At 41.3% G+C, this 18297-nt stretch overlaps 1 protein-coding gene across 4 annotated transcripts in view; it reads left to right on the top strand.

Moving 5' to 3' along the window:
* The window catches only part of CEP112 (centrosomal protein 112), a 2536355-nt gene that overhangs the window by 854064 nt on the left and 1663994 nt on the right, over positions 1 to 18297 (top strand). For all 4 annotated transcript variants that reach the window (XM_085617276.1, XM_085617275.1, XM_085617278.1 and 1 more), the window contains one exon: positions 14834 to 14988. In XM_085617276.1, the coding sequence (XP_085473402.1) occupies positions 14834 to 14988 (155 nt within the window). The remainder of the gene's footprint in view (positions 1 to 14833; positions 14989 to 18297) is intronic.

Consider the following 18297-nt stretch of genomic DNA (forward strand, 5'->3'; position numbering starts at 1 on the left):
GATTAGGCTCTGCCTTCCTGAAAATGATCCAGACAAACCTCTTCACACACATGTATCTGGAGAACATTGGTGCTGTATTCAAATGCTATCTCCAACATTAAAAAGCCATTCAACAACTTGAGATCCTCTACCTTTACACCATTGAAGCTATTTTTGAATGGTCTCAGATGTTAACATTTTTACTTTTGAATAAAGCCAGCCTCCAACCATCCCATTTCATCAGTACATTATGTTTGTGACTGTTAGTTTTTCTCCTTGATATTTCAAATGGTTGGAACCTTCAAATTCTATTTATTCCAGGAGTTTCAGCTTTTTTGGTCTTATATATAACTCATTTGGTCTCAGACCTTCAAAGCCCCTCATCTATGAAGACATTTGCTTTATATTCCTTGCTGTAGCAAAGAGTTCTATTGTGAGACTACTAGAGATGTGACCTTATAGTAGCACACACACTTGGCCATGGGCATAAAAAAGTTACAATAATGCTTTATGAAATGTAAAATCCTCTTTTACCATGCTGTTGAAGAGGTTCTAGACCAGCCTGTGGAAATGAGGACAATCTACAGACATGGAATTTGATGATGGTCCTGTCACCTGTGTGTGCACCTTAAGTAACTTAGCTTCCAAGCTGTCACTATCAAATGCTTAACATTGTAATTGTATTTATATAGCGCTTCTACCTCTGACAAGGCGTCTGAGTGCTTTTCGTCGAGTAGCCCGTTACTCTGGAAGCCAAAAAGAATTAGTGTTGGATTAGTATAGGGGAATATGTGTTCATTTGAGCAGTGGACATGCAAGCCTGTTAGTGGGATTGAATAGGATAATGGAGGGATAGATGAGGGAAGAGTCTAGAAAGTGTTATTTGGGAGATCATGGTAGTAAGATGGGACTTGTGATGAGTGAAGGGAGAGATGGAGGAAGGAAGAGTCTCTAGAAAGATATTAGGGAAATCATAGTAGTAAAATGAGGTTAGGGATGAGTCAAAGGAGGTCTACATGAGGGAAGAATTGAGAAAGGGTTTTGTAGGAAAGTATATTGAAATCGCCACACTGAATGTCTTATAAGGCCTGGAAAAGGAAATCTTTCTCAATTCAAAGCATGGCTACAATACAGTAAACAACTGTATGGATGAGCTGGAATACAGTCATTTGATCAGTTTATGTTTAACCCCTTCAGCGCGGCACGGTTTACCGCGCTGTGCTGAAGGTTCCGTGCGCGGGCGGGGCCATGACGGAGCGATTCCGTCATGCGCACAGCGCAACCGACGCGCATGACTGAACCGCTCCGTCACTCGCATCGAAGGGGTTAAATCTTTTTTATTATTATTAATTTAGTTAACATACATTGCTTATTCAACAACATCACATTTGCTTTAAGTACGTCACAGTTCTTTGAAAATCATTGCCTTGTGTTACCTTTCTATTTCCAGATGTCCATGCAAATGTCCTCTCTCACCAACACTGTATGATGTTCGCTGTGATTCTAAACCAATCTCTTTAGAGCGAAACAACAATTTACAAACCATTCAAACTGCATCCCCTCTCCCCTACCAGTAATTTCTTTCCTCCCCATAGTAGTTTCTCTAAGGACCCGAGAGCCTCCCAGTCTGTATTCCCGGATGTTTGGGGCCACCTGGTTGGGCTCTGCTAGGCGCAGCACGCGGAGATATCTCGGGCATGTGATTTCATTAAACTCCGTCGATAAAAGGGTAAGAAATGGTTTCCATACTTCTTTGAATGCAGCTTCGGAGTTTTTCAACGTGACATTAACACGCTCCATCCCGAGAATATACCATAGACTGTGAAGCCAACCTATATGTGTGGGTGTTTGCGTCCCCCAGTGCTACAGGATATTTTGGAGATCTGCCCCCAATGCTAGCCCCATCTGTCTTCCCTTGCGACTTTTGGGTGGAAAAGTTAGCAGATTGGGCAAGCCCAGTTCCGCATACACTGATAGTCTTGGAATCTGTGTGTCATGCTGATGATCTATTTCATCCAAAATTCTGGACCAGTACTTCGTCAAAACCTGACATTCCCACAACAGATGTACAAGAGTCCCCTCTTCCCCACATCCCCTCCAGCATGTAGGACTCCTATCTTGGTTGCCCCTGTTGAACCGGACTGGAGTAAGATACCAATACATAGCTATTTTAGTAGCCGTCTCGATACTGGCAATATTGCGCGCTGTATGTTTAGCTCTATAATAGATTCTTCCCCTCTCCTTTTTCGATAGTTCTCTTCCTAATTCTTTCGCCCATCTTTTCTGGCTAGGTCGTGGATTGCGATGGGGCAGACTGCCTAAGCATAACATAAACAGTTCTGAGATCAGTCCCTTATTGTTCTGTTTTGTAATCATCATATTGCATCAATTTGCGGCTAACCTGTGGTTGTACTCCTGGCTGAAGCACCCAATGTCAAGCTGCAAATAGTGTAAACGCTCTGTCTCTGGTAACCCATAGTCTTGCCGTAGTTCTGGAAATGGGATAATGCCTTCCACATCAAACAAATGCCCTGCTGATCTGAATGGCGTTTGTTGCCATGCTGCGAATGCCTTACCCTCCATTCCTGGAGTGAACTCACTATCCCAAAAAGAGGTGTCTTTGGTGAGGGGAACGTCGTGAGCCCCCTTTTAGTGGCTACTCCCTCTCATACCCTCATTGCTGTTTTTATGATTGGTGACCTCTGGAGGCTTCGTGGTCTATCAGCTTTCTTTAAAAAAGGGCTTTCCACAAGGGGAGCCCTGCCAATGCTCTGTCTTGAAATAGCCATCTTTTTTCGGACTCAGATCTACTCCACTCTACAAGGTATCTCAATTGAGCCGCCTTAAAATAGTCCAATAAATTGGGGACCCTCAATCGGCTGCTCTCGGGGCACATATATCCCAGATCCCACCTCATACGTGGCCGAGCCCCGACCCACACAAAGTGGAGGATGTCCCTTTGCAATGAGCTGTGGGTGCCCTCAGGCGGGAATGCAGGCAGCGTCTGAAACAGGTATAGTGCTTTCGGTAATATAGACATTTTGATCGCCGCCACTCGACCTAGAAGTGATAAATGGTGGCGGCCCCAGCCACTCAAATCTTTCTTGATCTGCTGCGTCAACTTAGCATAGTTCAGCGTAACCGTTTGTTGAATACTAGCTGCCAGTTCAACCCCTAGACAAGGAATCGACTCCACCTCTGGTATAATCCCGGTTTGCTTGGCTAAGATTGAGTACCTGTCATTTGCCAACATTAACCTGGAATCCCGAAGACCTCCCAAAAATCTCCAGTTCCTCTAAAAAAGCATGAAGCGAACTCTTTGGATTCTCCAACGCTGCAAGTATGTCATCAGCGTACAAACTAATGGGGTGTAACTCCCCCCCCGAATGGGATCCCTTTAATCTCCAGGTTGTCGCGAATCCTCTGTCCCCAGCATTTAGATGTAAAGGGCAAACATGAGGGGCGACAAAGGGCACCTTTGTCTGGTACCTCGTTGGATGAAGAAAGGGCAGGAGGACACGCCATTAACTCTGATTGAATCTGTGGGTGAGCTGTAACAGCTTCCCACCCATGTTCGAAACCTATCTCCCAATCCAAAATGCGACAATGTGTGCACCATGAAGCTCCAATCAACCCAGTGGAATGCCTTCTCAGCATCAACCGTCAACAAGAGCGCGTCCATGTTTGTTTGATTTGATCAGTTTAAAAGAAGTTTGACAACATGTATAGATGCTTTTCCCTCTTAATATGCACATTGTGTGCAAAAGCTTAAAGCTTTCTTTGCAAACTATTTTTCTGAAAAATGTTAGGGTCTTTCTCAATTTTGACCTAGAGTATCTAAACAATGATCAAGAATTACATTTAGGTCTGGAGTTGTACAAGACCTATATATATAATACACTTCTGGGGTTTCAGGCAGCCCTCTTCATCCATTTGGCTGTTGTTGTCAGTCACATTTTACTTCCACCCACTACAGCACTTGGTCCTGGGGCACTTGGTCAGCTCTCTTCAGCCGCTGGCTAATTTAACTCTGGGTACATAGTGCACATTCTGCACTTTTACAATGAGCACATCCTTCAGTGCCAAGAGCTATTATGGGAATGTGTTCCTTTTGAGACAAAACAGGACTATGCTTTTAAGCAATGCCGCGTTTTGTTTCATTGACGAAGGCCCGGTAGTTTACCTAACAATAAAGTTTTACAAAAACTAAGACAAAACTAATCAAGGATTTGTAAAGTCAAAGGCTTGTAGATAGACACCGCCTTCCCTATTTGGTCCTCGCCAGTGCTCGTTGAAGGTGTTGTTTCTCCAACACCAGAGATTTAATTTAGTTGGTTCAAAAGCAGTCCGCGGGATTGTAAAGGTTGAAACATATCTCACTCAGCAATGAAAACAATATATTTATCAGTGAAGTCACTGTTCCAAAGGTGTGTTTCTTATATTGTCACGTGTGCTAAAGATTCCTGATTTGACCATGCGATCTTTAGAATCCAAAAATAAAATTTTAGAGTAAACTAAAATTCAATGACCTTAAATCATCAGAATTTGATTCATGAAGTCATTTGCAAGTCTAAATTGAATGTGCACACTTAAATGGCTTGATTTACGAGCACTCTATAAAAGTGACTTTGGTCTCATAAATCCTTTTAGTCATGCAAATTAGTACCTCACAGTGATGTTATATTGTGCTGACTACATCCTCATGGTGAGGTTTGAAGTTGGTGTTTCAGGGAAAACATCTTCAAGCTCAAGAACTTGTGGTAATTTGCACACTCTTCTCTGACCTGCTTTCGCTCTGGAAATGGTTGAAGATTTACCCTTACATAACACACCAAAAACAACTATGCATGGGTAAATTCCTCTGCAATTTCATATCTTTAAAATATCTCCATAAATACGCCTGGAAACCTGTTTTATGAATTCATTAAATAAACTGCACCCATGCGTGGTTTTAAGCCTCTGGGAGAGCTTTAGGGCCACATTTATCCACATTAGGAAGAGTGATTACCAAATTGCGATTTCCTGACAATCGCAGTTAGGTAATCGCTATTCCTAATGTATGAAACTCCAAGAGTTTCATTTAGCGATTCCTAGGGGGTCACATATCTCGCAATTTGCGCCCCCCTAGGAATCCCTAAAATCACGGGGATGGTGGCCTGCTGGGGTCAACAGACCACCATGTCTGTGACTGCTTTTCAATAAAGCAATACTTAAAAAAAAAAAAAACAGCCTGTTTACCTTAAAGGAAAACGGGTTGTGTTTAAAAGAAAAAATTAAATGTTTCTTTTCATTTTTTAAGAGCAGGCAGTGGTCCGTCGGACCACTGCCTGCTTTTCAAAAACGTTTTCGCCACCAATCCCTAAGGGGAAGGGGTCTCTTGGGGACCCCTTTCCTTTTGCCAATGGGTCACCACCAACTTGAAGTTTGTGGTAAAAATGTGAATGTTTCACGGTCACAAAACATTCATACATACCGCTGTGATTCGGTATTTGGAAAGGACGCCCTAAACACCTCTAAATATCGAATCGTAAACAGGGTAATAGGGTTTGATACACAGGAAAAGCCTATTTTGTGTTCACAAACAAGCCGATTCTGTGACTCCATGTGGCCCAAAATGTTCGTTTTTTGTGACTTAGGTCCCCTTACTAAGTGATTGACAAACCTATTGTTACATGTTTGGCTCTTCAACATGCTCTACAGAAGAAGCATTTTCATTGTATTCAATTAATGTGATAACAGTGAATGTGGTAATATTGCAGGCTTTCTCCCATTCCAAGCTGCAAACTGCGAAATCCTGAGATTGTTTTCTGCACAAATTTCACTAGGATTTCCTTCCTGGTGAAATTTGTGTGAATTTTGCAGAGGTCTTGTAATGAAGACGTTAATGGGAAATTCTTGCCTTCTAAAAGGACACACATAGAAGGTCGGCATTACTCTCATTATAAACTGAGCTGAAAGCACTATCGAAAGCTTTAATTAACAACTAATTTGTCTTTTATTTTGAAATGAAAAGATTTATTTGGAAGAAGTTGTTTTTAAGAATATATTCCCAATTTCAAAATACTAACCTTGATGAGTTTCCTTCCAAGTTTGCTTTAAAGTTAGGGGTTGAATTCTTGCGGCACTGTCTCTAAAGAGAGATGTTCTTAAAATACTATCATTGTAGGAGTGCTTATGATATACATACAACAGGAACATGTGACTGATTCAACAGAAAACAAATCCTTGAAGACAACAGTTCAGCGTAAAAGTAGGTGTTATTGTCGACGTTTTTGATGAAGGCAGGCAAATGCGAGCAGACGCCGACTGCTGAGACAGCGGCCCGTTCTTTGAAGTGGATCCCGTCTAGTTTCTAGACACAGGCTAGTTCTGGGCGTATTGGAGCCCAACGAAGAAACCGTCAGGCTCATATCTAATCGCATTTGCCTGCCTTCATTGTTGAAACAGTGGTTGCTATTTGATAGCCCCTTTGTCGTTTTCTAACCAGTAGAACTACAACTTGAATCAGTTCACATAAATTATCAACGGTCATCCTACACTTAAATTTTACGTCCTGAAGATGGTCTACAATATAGACCGAAACATTGACAATTACACCTACTTTCACGTTGAACTGTTGTCTTCAAGGATTTGTTTTCTGTTGAACCAGTCATATGTTCCTGTTATATTTTATGGTAAAGAGGTGTCCACATTAGTGACAAAGAGATGTTTGTAACATCAAATTATCTAGAAGAAACCTCAGTTGCTATGTGGTGCTTTACTTAGACGTTTGTATCAGTTTTTTGTACTCTTTGAGAGGTTTTTCATTATAAATTCAATTATTTGAAAACATTTACACCTGTGTAAGATCTTTTTTCAACAGATTAGTTTAAGTATAAATGAGTTAAATTGAATTTCTATATAATTTAATGCAAACAACTGAATAGAGCTTGTTATCATTATTTGTATCTTGAATGCTAAAACTATGTGTTCATTAGAAAATCCCTTGTCGGCACACTTACCTGCCCTTCCATTAGAGTCATTTTTGATACGGTACGGTTTCTTGCCTTTTCCCCAGAACAAATTGTATAGGACATTTAGGCTATGATTCCAATGTTTAAACCTATAGCTTGGATCTCACTGCTGATGACTCTAAGGTTGCTGGTATTGTTATCCTCCTGCATCCTACTAGTGAAGCATGGTAGATGGCTTATGCCTGCTCTGCAGTGGAACCTGAAATTCCAGTGGGCCCAACGTCTTTCAGGTTACCAAGTTTTAGGAGGAGACTGCACAAGATTTACAGTTGTGGCTACTGGACTGCAATTAGGTCAGTAGAAGACCCTTCACCTTACCCTACCCAGAGCTGACGGTCATCACAGATGCATCTTTGCTTGGTTGGGGAAGCCATCTGGGAGGGGTGCCTTTGGTGTCTGGCAGAGACTAAACTCCATATCAAATTGTTGGAATTGAGAGGGATTCGCTTGGCGTAGAAGGTCTGCCCGCCTACCATCCAAGGAAAGTTGGTGCAGGTGCTCACTGCAACACTACCACCCTGTGGTACTAAAACAAGCAGGGCAGGGTGGGATGCTATATCCTGTGACAGTAGTCCTTGCACCTCTAGAAGTGGCTGGACCAACAAGGTATTCCTGTGTTGGTGATACACCTGGCAGGATCTTTAAACGCCAGGGTAGACACTGCTGCAGGCGCCTAGCGAATCACAAATAGCATTTATACCCTGAGTTGGCCCAGGCCGTCTTACAACAGTGGGGAGAACCCTGGCTTGCTCTTTTTGCCACAGTCAAGAATGTGATATCTCAGCACGTCTGTGCCCTGGAGTTTCCAAATCAGCTCCCACTTGGAGACACCTTTCAATCCTGTATACATTCCTGCCACTTCATGGGTCATTTGGGAACTGGTGTGATACCTGACTATTTGACCATTCAAAGTTAAGATTCTTTGATGTTTTGCTGTTTGTTCTGTCAATAGCCTGGCAAGGACTTGTCTTTGGCACTGTTAAGGGCTACTTATCGGTTTTCAGCTTTCTCGCTGTTGCCGTATCAGGCTTTGCTCTTTAAATCACCAGTTGTGATGAAGGTTTTTGGAAGGATTGAGACATTTGTTTCCACTGATGGCCCAGTGGGTCTTGAACTTAACTCTCACATTCTTGATGCACACCCCTTTTGAGCTGTTGCACAGTTGTCCATTGAGACTTAGAGACAGTCTTTCTCAATGCCATAACTTCGGCTAGACGTGACGGAACTTCACGCTCTCCTATAATTCCTTTTTACACCACCTTGTTCTCACATGAAATGTTTTTGAGGACCAGAGCTTCTTCTCTACCAAACGTGGTTACTCCTTATCATGTCAGCCAGGTAATTACCCTTTCAACATTATTTGCTCCACCTCAACCCACTAACGAGAAAGAGAGATTCCTTCATTTGAGTCCTAAAAAGCATTGAGTTCGCCAGGTACACCAAGTGGATGATCAGCTCTTTGTAGTTTTTTCCAAAGTAAAGAATGGTAAAGCAGTGCGAAAATGGACTATCTCCCATAGATTGTTCTTTGCATAAATGCTATGCAGTGACAAAAAAGTAACCCACAGAAAGTTTATGGGCTCATTCCATCAGGGCTAAAGCTGCTACCTCTGCATTAGCACATAGAAAACCTGTCCTGGAATATCTGGCAGGCATCCATGTGGTCTTTGATACACACATTCACGAAGCACTACTGCCTCCACAGTCAGTTCTGTTCACAGGATAATTTTGCCACTTGATCCTGCAGGGCCTTTTGGTCTGAGCCAGTTCACAGACGCACCACCTTGGGGAGTACTGCAATGATATATTTTCACAATGTGAGGAATCTGCAGTTAGAAGTATCCATCAGAAGAACAACTTACTTGCCTGTGGCAATGATCTTTCTGGTGGATACTCTGTCTAACTGCAAATTCCTCACTGACCCTCCCACCTCCACTGGATTATTTTCCATCTAATAAGGTCCCAGTATAAAGAGCAGCACACTGGTATTACCAATTTGCCAATGGCTCATGTCTGGGGGCACGGACAGCCTAAAACCCAACTGACGTCAGCGTTTCCCAGTAGTGCTTATGTGCAGCTCTGCTCGTCGCTTCCAGAGCAGAACGACATTGGCATGCAGCCAAGCGACACCACCTACTGGCATGTAGAGGTACTGCTGAAAAATTTCTTGATCCAGTCTGACACCTGGAGAATATTCACAGGGTGAGGAATCTGCAGTTAGAAAGCGTATCCACCGAAAAGATCATTACTGAAGGTAAATAACTTGTTCATTTCTCGTGGTCCATAATTATTATTTTTTCATAAGGAAAGCAAACTCATCCCCCAACCTTGTCTACTCTCCCCACTGTCTTCACTTTGTATTTTCGTCTTTCCTCCACTTTTTTATTTTAGATTTGGCGAACAGCACATCTGATAGTTTACCTATTTTAAACTTTACAGAGTGGGATTTGGCTTCATTATATGTGCATTTCCCTTACACTTCATTCTATTAGCTGTTTGGTTATCAGTCCTCTGCCTATAGAGTATTTGCAGTGCACTACATAAGGGACTAGTTTGCATTTCAAAGGCGCACTGAATCATCGCACGTTAAACTGTTTGTCATACTTGTATACAGCAAACAGCCGTTTTGTTTTTGCACTGCAGTAGGCACGGTACTCGTGTATTTGTCGGTCTTCCCAATTTCCTTCGCCCTCTTTCTTTTCTGTTGACTTGTCATTTGTTTATTTCTTTTTCCTCTGTATGAGTTTAGTACATCAATCTCTTATGCATTGCTCTTTATGTGTTTTGCCATGAAAAAATCTTGCCAAATCAATAGGTCTAGCTTTAACGAATTAACAGATGCAAATACACGCATGCACATATATATATATGATGATGCTTTCTTTTACCACCTCAAAGCCAGACCTCTGTGCTTGTCTTCTTTTATGTCCTTGCAGACCGTAACCTGTTCATGATGCTTGCTTTAATTGTACTACTTTACATACCTTGTATGCTTTTTCTAAATATTTAAATCGAGATTATAATACATAAAAACATTGCATGTCCCTGTTACGACGCGCTATCATTTGCGTTAACAAAATCTCTCCCTAAAAGATTAGTGAGCGATGTTTTGAACCGCTAAACTCTGGGGTTTGGGAACATTACTTCGTGCGGGATTTGGGTCTGTAGTTTGATCACATTTTCCATCATGGTAAAGCAAAGAAGATGGCTTTTGTAGACAGCTACAACTTTCTACAGAACTAACCTTTAGAGAGAGACATAAGAATTCCCTATGACACCACTAGCATTCATAGTAATTAAACAAAGACATCCAGGACAGACACAGGTGTGCAATCCAAGTGGGAGACATATCTGTAGAGAGGTTATCTACAATGTCCAGAACAGGGTTCGTTAAAGCTCTTCCCCTCCTGGCAAATTTGCAGTCTGTCTGGTTGCCAGATTGCTCTTTGAGTTCACATATTTTTTTGGGAATGGTGTTCTCGTGGTTTGAAATTCTCTGGTTGTACATGAGTTCTGGTTTCAATTGTTAGAGTGCCAGAGGCCTGGGCTTCTCCTATAGCAAATCTTTATGTGCGACTCCACCTTCACTACTATGGACTAGTCCCTCTCTCTCTTCCTCTTTGGCTCTCTGTCTCCCTCTCTTCTACCGTCTATCTTACTGCAGCCTCCTTTTGGTTTCATAAAGGTTCAGAATGCATTCTGTAAAAGAGTGGGGATATTTTTGATTCTTAAAGAGAAGTTTTGATGATGGGCTGCAACAGAACTCTTCTAGTCACTTACATAATGTAAGCCTGGCAACTCAAAAACGTTTCCATTTTGGGGTTCTATTGATTGCCCAGCCATTCCATGCTAGTCTGCAGCTGAATACCTAAACCCGCTGTTGAATTCTAGTGGTCTGCAAAGGTCCTTTGCGTGACTACTGTAGTGTATTCAAATCCATTGTACACGTTATTCCCTCTACATATCATGATTTCACCATTGATTTTTTTGTCTTTAATTATGACTGTTTTTAATGCATTTATGGAGTATCCCCCCTGTGCAGAGCCCAGGATTTTTATGATCTGCTTCCTCTTCACTTGTAAAGGCAGTTTGAGGAGCACTGTCCACGTATGTTACGTTTCTAGTTTTTGCTCACCATGTGAGGGCTTGAGTAGTCGATGCTTTGTCCTTATGAAAAGATGTAAAATAAAGTGTAACATTTTTCAAATCAGATAACTATAATTGTAAAAACGTACAAGCATTTACACCAAAAATAAGATTGTTGTAACACAATTGATTGACTAACCTGAAGATGACATGGTTTGTTGTGCTTACCAAATATAGTGTTTGTTATTCTCTAGTTGTTTTTCACAATTCACTACCGATTACCTGGTGGCTTTGGCCAAGCAGTTTGGTCCAGAGACATCAAGAAGGCCAATAGCACTAGTATTATGACCTGTACGTCGCCTGCATGGAAGCCAAACGGCGACATTACGCATAGTACCCAGAGGTGAAAACACATAATCAAAAAACTCAGCGAATATTCAAAAATCCAGCAAGAGAGGCCTGTATATTACTAGTCCATCTGTTGTAATTTTCAAACCCCCGTGCCAATTGGGTCCCTAACACCTGTGCTCTTTCAACGGTCTAATAGTCCCAAAGACTGGCTGGATGCTTTTATTGTGTTCCTCATCTTCGTATTTTTTGTCAAAGCATATCCATGTTTCCCATTCTCTGTCTTACATTCCTGTCCCTGTCTCTCTCTTTCCCCGTGCTTTCCTCTTCCCATACTGACTGTGCTTGCTTGTCCCTGTGCCCGTGCTTTGCTGTCTTGATGCCTGTACGTCTCTATGCCCATGGTTAGGCTTTCCTGTTTTCAGTTTCTATTTTTGGTAAATTCTGGTGGGGTTTTTTCAGTGTTTTCAAGTGATTTCAATACCTTTAAAAAACAGTGGTTATCAGTGGTTACACATTTTCGCGCCATTAAAAACTACAGAAACAGTGTTTTTCCGGTGTTTATGGAACGTTTTGCTTTTATTATTGCTTGCTTTCAGCACTGATAGCGCATGGTATATAGACAGCATTAGCATAGTGTATATGAGGTCCAAATAGATTTTTGCAAATTAAACTTATTGCAGTACACTATAGAATACTTTTTCAGTGAGTCTTTGGTCATGTACGCTCACTCTTTTCTTCCCATGTAAACTTCTGTGAAAAGGCCCTCTCAACATTGGCACTGGAGATGGGCAACGCCATAACAGCCAGTATTCAATTTGGTAACTCTGGATACTGACATAGCTTTCCATGCCAATACTGGTTCACTTGAAGATTGCGATTCTCAGGGCAGGTTCTGCAACATTTACGCAAATCTCGGCGCTTATGCCCTCAGAGTTATTGAAACGGTCAAAAATGAAGCAGCACTTTTGAAACTACGGAGGAAATTCCCCTTTACGGAAGGGATCTAGAACAGAGTACCACAGTGAGGTTTCATTGACTGCAAATGCCTTTGGTGGTGAAGGGACATTTCTATACATCATTGCAAGCCATTTCTCATACATTGTAAAATAAAAGTTCCTTAATTGCTCTTCACCTGTGCTTTGCTTACCAAGCCGCAAGCACTCTAACATGGAACATGTTGTAGTGCCAAAGTCACTAAAGGTGTAGCCCAGCCTACTCTCAAGGAGATGTTTCACATCTACACAAAATATGCTGAACGCTTGGTAGCCAAGGGTGTTTTGAGACTCTTGTTTTTTTATTATGTCCATTTCGGCAGTTATGTTTTCCTGTAAAAATCTAAGAATGCAGTAGAGTGTACTTTTTTGAAATCACTATCAAAATGTGACCAATGATCCTCACATTTCTTGTCTTTGGCATCATCACTCAGCAAATATTCTGTAAATGGTTGCCACATGGATAAGATAGCATTTATAGCCTTTTGGACTGAGAACCATCAGCTAAGGGACACAGTTGGGATGACTCTTTCTTTGATGCCACAGAAAGCACGAAATTATAAATATTTGTGTTTTTGTTCCTGTGCATGGGAAAACATTGCAACAGAATGGACTAAAAAGTCAATAGCATTCCTCATTAACTCAGAAGATTGTAAAGATGCTTTCAGCATACCATCTTACAAGTGGCAAGGATTTCTTACAGGGAAGCACTTCAGCTCAGGTATCAATTCTGACAGGTCATCACACAACTTTTTCATATACGTAGATGAATCACTGCAAATACAAACTATATCACTCTTATCTTTGTTGGACTTGGAAAGAACCTTTTTTGCAGAACATTCCAAGTGACACTGTTTTCCATGTTTTCCAAACGTCTGGTGTCATGTTTTCACCAGTATCCCAGATGCTTGGTGATAGCGCTCTTTTCACATATACTTGTCACTATATCTTGCATTGAACTTTTTAAAGCCTGAGGTGTTGGCAATTTGCCTACTAGCAATACTGACTCACTAGAAACTGGGGGCTGATGTATTAAGGGTTTTTACCCATTCTCTGTGGGTAAATGTGATGACACATATGAGGAAAGATTCTTATGAAACCAGCCATTTTACCTATCAGTGAAAGAATCGAACGCAGCCAAAATATCAAATATGATTTTGATATTTCCTGATTCTATACAGTTTATAAAATAATTAAATACGACCTAAAACATGCTTCTAAACCCTGCATCTTTAGACCAAAGACCACAAAACTGAAAAAAACAAAAGGAAGAAGAAACAATATTATAGGGACATCCCTAAACAACAAAACTCAAGCAGAATAATGTTAGCCCAGACTTTCTGACTGCTAGCATGTACAACAAGGTTACATTGTATTGGCCACTCCAGGAAGAAAAAAAAGGACTCTTTTACTCTCTTTTTCCTTTCTTTGAATGGCATTTAATTTGTGGTTGTGCAGGTGTTTTTTCAGTGTTTATATGTTTTCACTGGTGAGGGCTATTTCTATTTCAGTGGGGTTTTATCAGTTATTATAGGTTTAAACCTAAAACCGGACAGCCTACCCATGGTTTACTCTGCCCATTTTACCTCTTTGTTTCTCCTGTGCACTTGTCTCCATGGTGCTGTGTCTCCTGTACCCCGTGTCCTTGTATACGTTTACTGGCTTCCCTGTTTCCGTCCCGCTGTATCCTGTCTCCTGCCTTCATGCCCCCTTGTCCTGGCTTTCCCTCGCTGGTGTGTTTGTTCCTGACTTTTCTGCATGTGCTACCCGTTGCTCTATGTTTCCTGTCTCCATTAGCCAGTGTTCCTATGACCCATGTCTCGGCAGTCTCTCCATCAGTTGCTCCCTGTCTCAGGAGTTGCAAGTGTCTATGGTTTCAGTGAGAGTACACTTGTTAACCTGTCCTGGAGTTCATATTCCTGTCTCATTGAATTTGTGCCATTTTTTGCCCTTGAAGTTCCTGGTCTCAACACGACTGTGACTTTTTGCCATCCACATGTCTCAAGAACGGTGAACAACAAACATTCCACAATAGTGGCTCCTTGGTTAAAATAAATGCGAGTGAGATGCCTACTCACTGTCATTACGGTTTTCTGGAAACCCCTGTTCTATTTGCATGGAGACCGTTTTTTAAAGAATTGCACAATCAAAAAGTCACTTACTAGCCGGTGTCCAATTTTTATGGACTGAGAGGGTCGAGGTTGTAAAAGTGTTTTAATTTGAGAGCATTTTATGAATGTTACACCATTTTAAAGCTGTGACTCGGAGTTAAATTTATGGGTTGGATAATCATAGCTTTGCTTTCCTTCCTAATGCCGTCAAAGATCTATAGTGGCTTGAGGCTCCTTGTTGATGGTAGAGGTATACATTAATTTATTGAGATTGCTTCTTAACTATGGTCTGTTCTTATAGAACCAGATGGTCGAAGAACTTGAAGCCCGTGTCCAGCAGCTGACCGTGGAAGCTGAAAGCAGTAATTTACAGCGCTTAAAATTGTCTCAGGAGAAGGCGGATCTGGAAAAAGCCTATCGCACCACCTGTTCTGAGCTGCAAGAAATGAGAGAGAGGTACGCACAATCTTTTGTATTCCACGCAAATGTCGAGGTTTTCTGGAGTAGAATGAAAGATATTTAATTATAATAAACGTTATATTTAGTATGTCAACCACATCTCAATAGAATTATCTTAGTTACATGGACAACTATTTTTTTATTTAGTTGTGTATAGTGCACAGGCCACCTCCCCTCTGCTTCAGGTGACTTATGTTGGGACTGGAGGTGTGGTGAATAATTCTTGGTGCCAAGAAGGAGCTAATGAAGGGTATGCACATATGTCTGTTAGAGTTTGTGCCAATCAGCAATGCTCAATTAGTGGGGTTTTAAGCCTTTATACTACTTCAGATAGTCAGGTTCTAGGTGGAGAGGTATTGTGGGGAAATTAAAAATAGAAAACCTTGTGCGTTGTTGAATTTTGTGCTGTAATGTGTTTTGTTAAAGAGAGAGATGTGTTATATCTGATCCTTATGTATATCTGTGTATATCTCAAATGTGACATCTGATGATGCATGTTGAAATGTGTCAGAGAGCTAGAATATGAGGATGTGGCAAGGGATTGCAGAGGAAGGCTGAGAAGGGAAACTGTGTGCTCCTTGTGGACATATCAAGGCCTACATATTTTCCCATTACAAAAGAAACATGATACTGCTTTGTACCTCACTTTGTCCTACACTTTTATTTAAGTGCCATCTCCTATGTGCAGGCATCAGCGCTTATAATGGTTGCACCTTGCTGAGCAATAAAATTGTATGTTACTGATTTTATGGCTGGCAGTAGTTGGTGAAGTAGCCAGGTGTGCTTCTTTGTGTGGCGTTGAGTACTAGGCAGAGACATTTAAGTTTCATCTATTGATCGAGTGGAAGCCTTTGCACATTCTAAAGGATGGGTGATGTGATGTGATTGCTTCATGCCACATATGAGGCTAGTTTTTGTGACCTTAAATATCAAGGATTCGAAGGGCAGTTTTACTTTTAGCGGGTTTGCTGAAACTAGGTTGCGTATCTATGAGGACAGAAAAGAAGAGGGAATTTGGAAGACTGTTAGTCAAATAGTAGGGAGGTGATCTGTAACCCATTGAGCTTCATTGACATTTGGACATTGTTTAGGCAGTGAACAACCTTACAGTGGTCGCTGTCCCACTCTAGGTTTCTGAGGTCTTTTTCTATATGGTTGGGATATATGTGATAGCAAAAATAGGAGCTGATGAGTATGATTTTGTCAAGAATGGTGCATCGTTGGTGAATTGCATCCGCAATGTGGCCTATCATTACCACACATTTTTAGGAACCTAGTTTTATCTAGTTTCTGAAAATGGCTAGAAGGGATCATGAGCATTTTACCCTTTCTCTGCCGATGAAGAAATGCGTTGGTACATTAGGGCCCTTGCCTCCAACGTTAAGGACAGTGGTTTCTCTCCAGACGTGAATATAAAATCAGGATCACATTTCACTGAGGAGGCCTGGCTGTTTCAAGTGGGAGGAAATTTCGACTGTTATCCCCACCTTATTAGAACATTTTACACTCAAGGGAGTCAAGAAATTGGTCTTTAGGTTGTTATCTCATAACAGTGTGCTAGACGATACATTGTGCATTTTTCTCGGGGATGCTAGACTTTCACATACAAGCATGAGAAACGTGATATTCTGTTGCATTATAGAAGCTAACAGTTAAGGGACTCGTAGAGAAGGAAAGGCATTTCAGTGTCATCTTAAGGATTTTGGGGAACTGGGCAATACATACTTTTCAGAACAGCTTTCAGTTTTATCACCCATTTTCTGCTAATTCAAGCCTATACGATGGAAAACAAACTGACAGAAATGGGGTCACACAAACACAGTTGAAACATGCCTTTCTGGGTGCCCTAAAAATCCTTAAGTTGAATTTTTGCAAAGAGAGACAGAGGTAGGCAGAAAGGAGGAGATATGTTGACATACAGTAATAGACCTAGGTGAGAAAGAAAAAAAGTTCACTTTCCTAAGCAGGCCCATTTGAAAAGTGGGGCCATGGGAAATTAGCCACTTTTCCCATGACTTTAAAGGTCTCTGAGTTATTCAATGTCAGCAGATAGTATTGGCTGTTATTAAAGCTATCCGCTTCCTGATAGGATAAGGATATAATTGGAAGTCATGTTCGGCAAGCTTGGGTGCGGATATGTTTGTAAGATAAGCATTGATGAAGGTCAAGAGTGGATTTATCAATGTTTATAATTGTTAAATTGGCAATCTAGTTGCCTGGAGGTCTTGCTTTGCGAAATGCGGCACAGGGATCTTTCCCTTCAGAGCTACCATGGTAGCTGGAGGGCAGACAAAAGTGCACAAAAGTGCCCCAATCTTTTCTAAAGTAGCCCCAATGTTTAGATTCTTTCTAATAGTGCACAAGTCCACACAGGAGAATTCTGCCAGCTGTACAAAAAGTAAGAAAGTCGTTTTATGATCTTCCTGTCATTCCCAACTATAATGTACCTTGTCTCATCATGTGTCGAGGTCAGATATTGTCCTAGAGCATCTTAGGTAAGTGACACACCACAACTTTCCCACATATATCAACCAGTCTTGTCCACTGAGCACATAATCTTTAGAGTTCATTTTCCAACAACAAACACAATGTTAGTAGTTGCATCGTGCACAAGCTTACACACTGAAAGCTTGTGTTTTGGATGTGTGGGTTTTGTTGGTGGCAATGTGCTCACTTTCTCTCTCAACCATTGCAGGTTACATACTCTTCCCAGCTGACATCATTTTTAAACAACCATAGCATCATAAAAGGATTATATGTTTATGTTCCTTTCTGCAAGAACAGTTTCGAATTGATCAGAGAATATGGCAAGAAAACCACTGTTCTAAGAGATTTCACCTATGCAGCTGGTTTATGTGCCAAACGTGTGTAGGTTGTGTTAATTAGGGCTTGGCACCAAAGCCTGATTTGAATGTTGCTACAGCTTTGGCTCTACTTGCCTTACCACACTCTGAAATCACATTCAGAGAGAGACAGTGGGAGATAGACCATGGATATTGTTATTGCCACATATCTGTTGCATGTAATAGAGATTAGTTCCAGCCTGAGTACAATTGCTTTGCAAATAGTTGTGAATCCACATATGATTCATATGAATTCTTAACCGCGCCTTTGGTACAGGACTATCTGTTCACAGTCCACTAATTTCTAAGGGTCTTTAGTACTGAGGAGAACACCACTGTTAAAAGGAAAGGAACTAATCATGTTACGATTTCTATAATCCAGCTAGTATACTCTAGTGTCCATTCCTTCATGTAGCTTATCTGGTGTTTGGCTACCATCACTCCTGATAGTTGATTGGCTTTT

Source organism: Triturus cristatus, chromosome 7 (assembly GCF_964204655.1).
Source record: "Triturus cristatus chromosome 7, aTriCri1.1, whole genome shotgun sequence".
In the NCBI taxonomy this organism is placed as follows: Eukaryota; Metazoa; Chordata; class Amphibia; order Caudata; family Salamandridae; genus Triturus; species Triturus cristatus.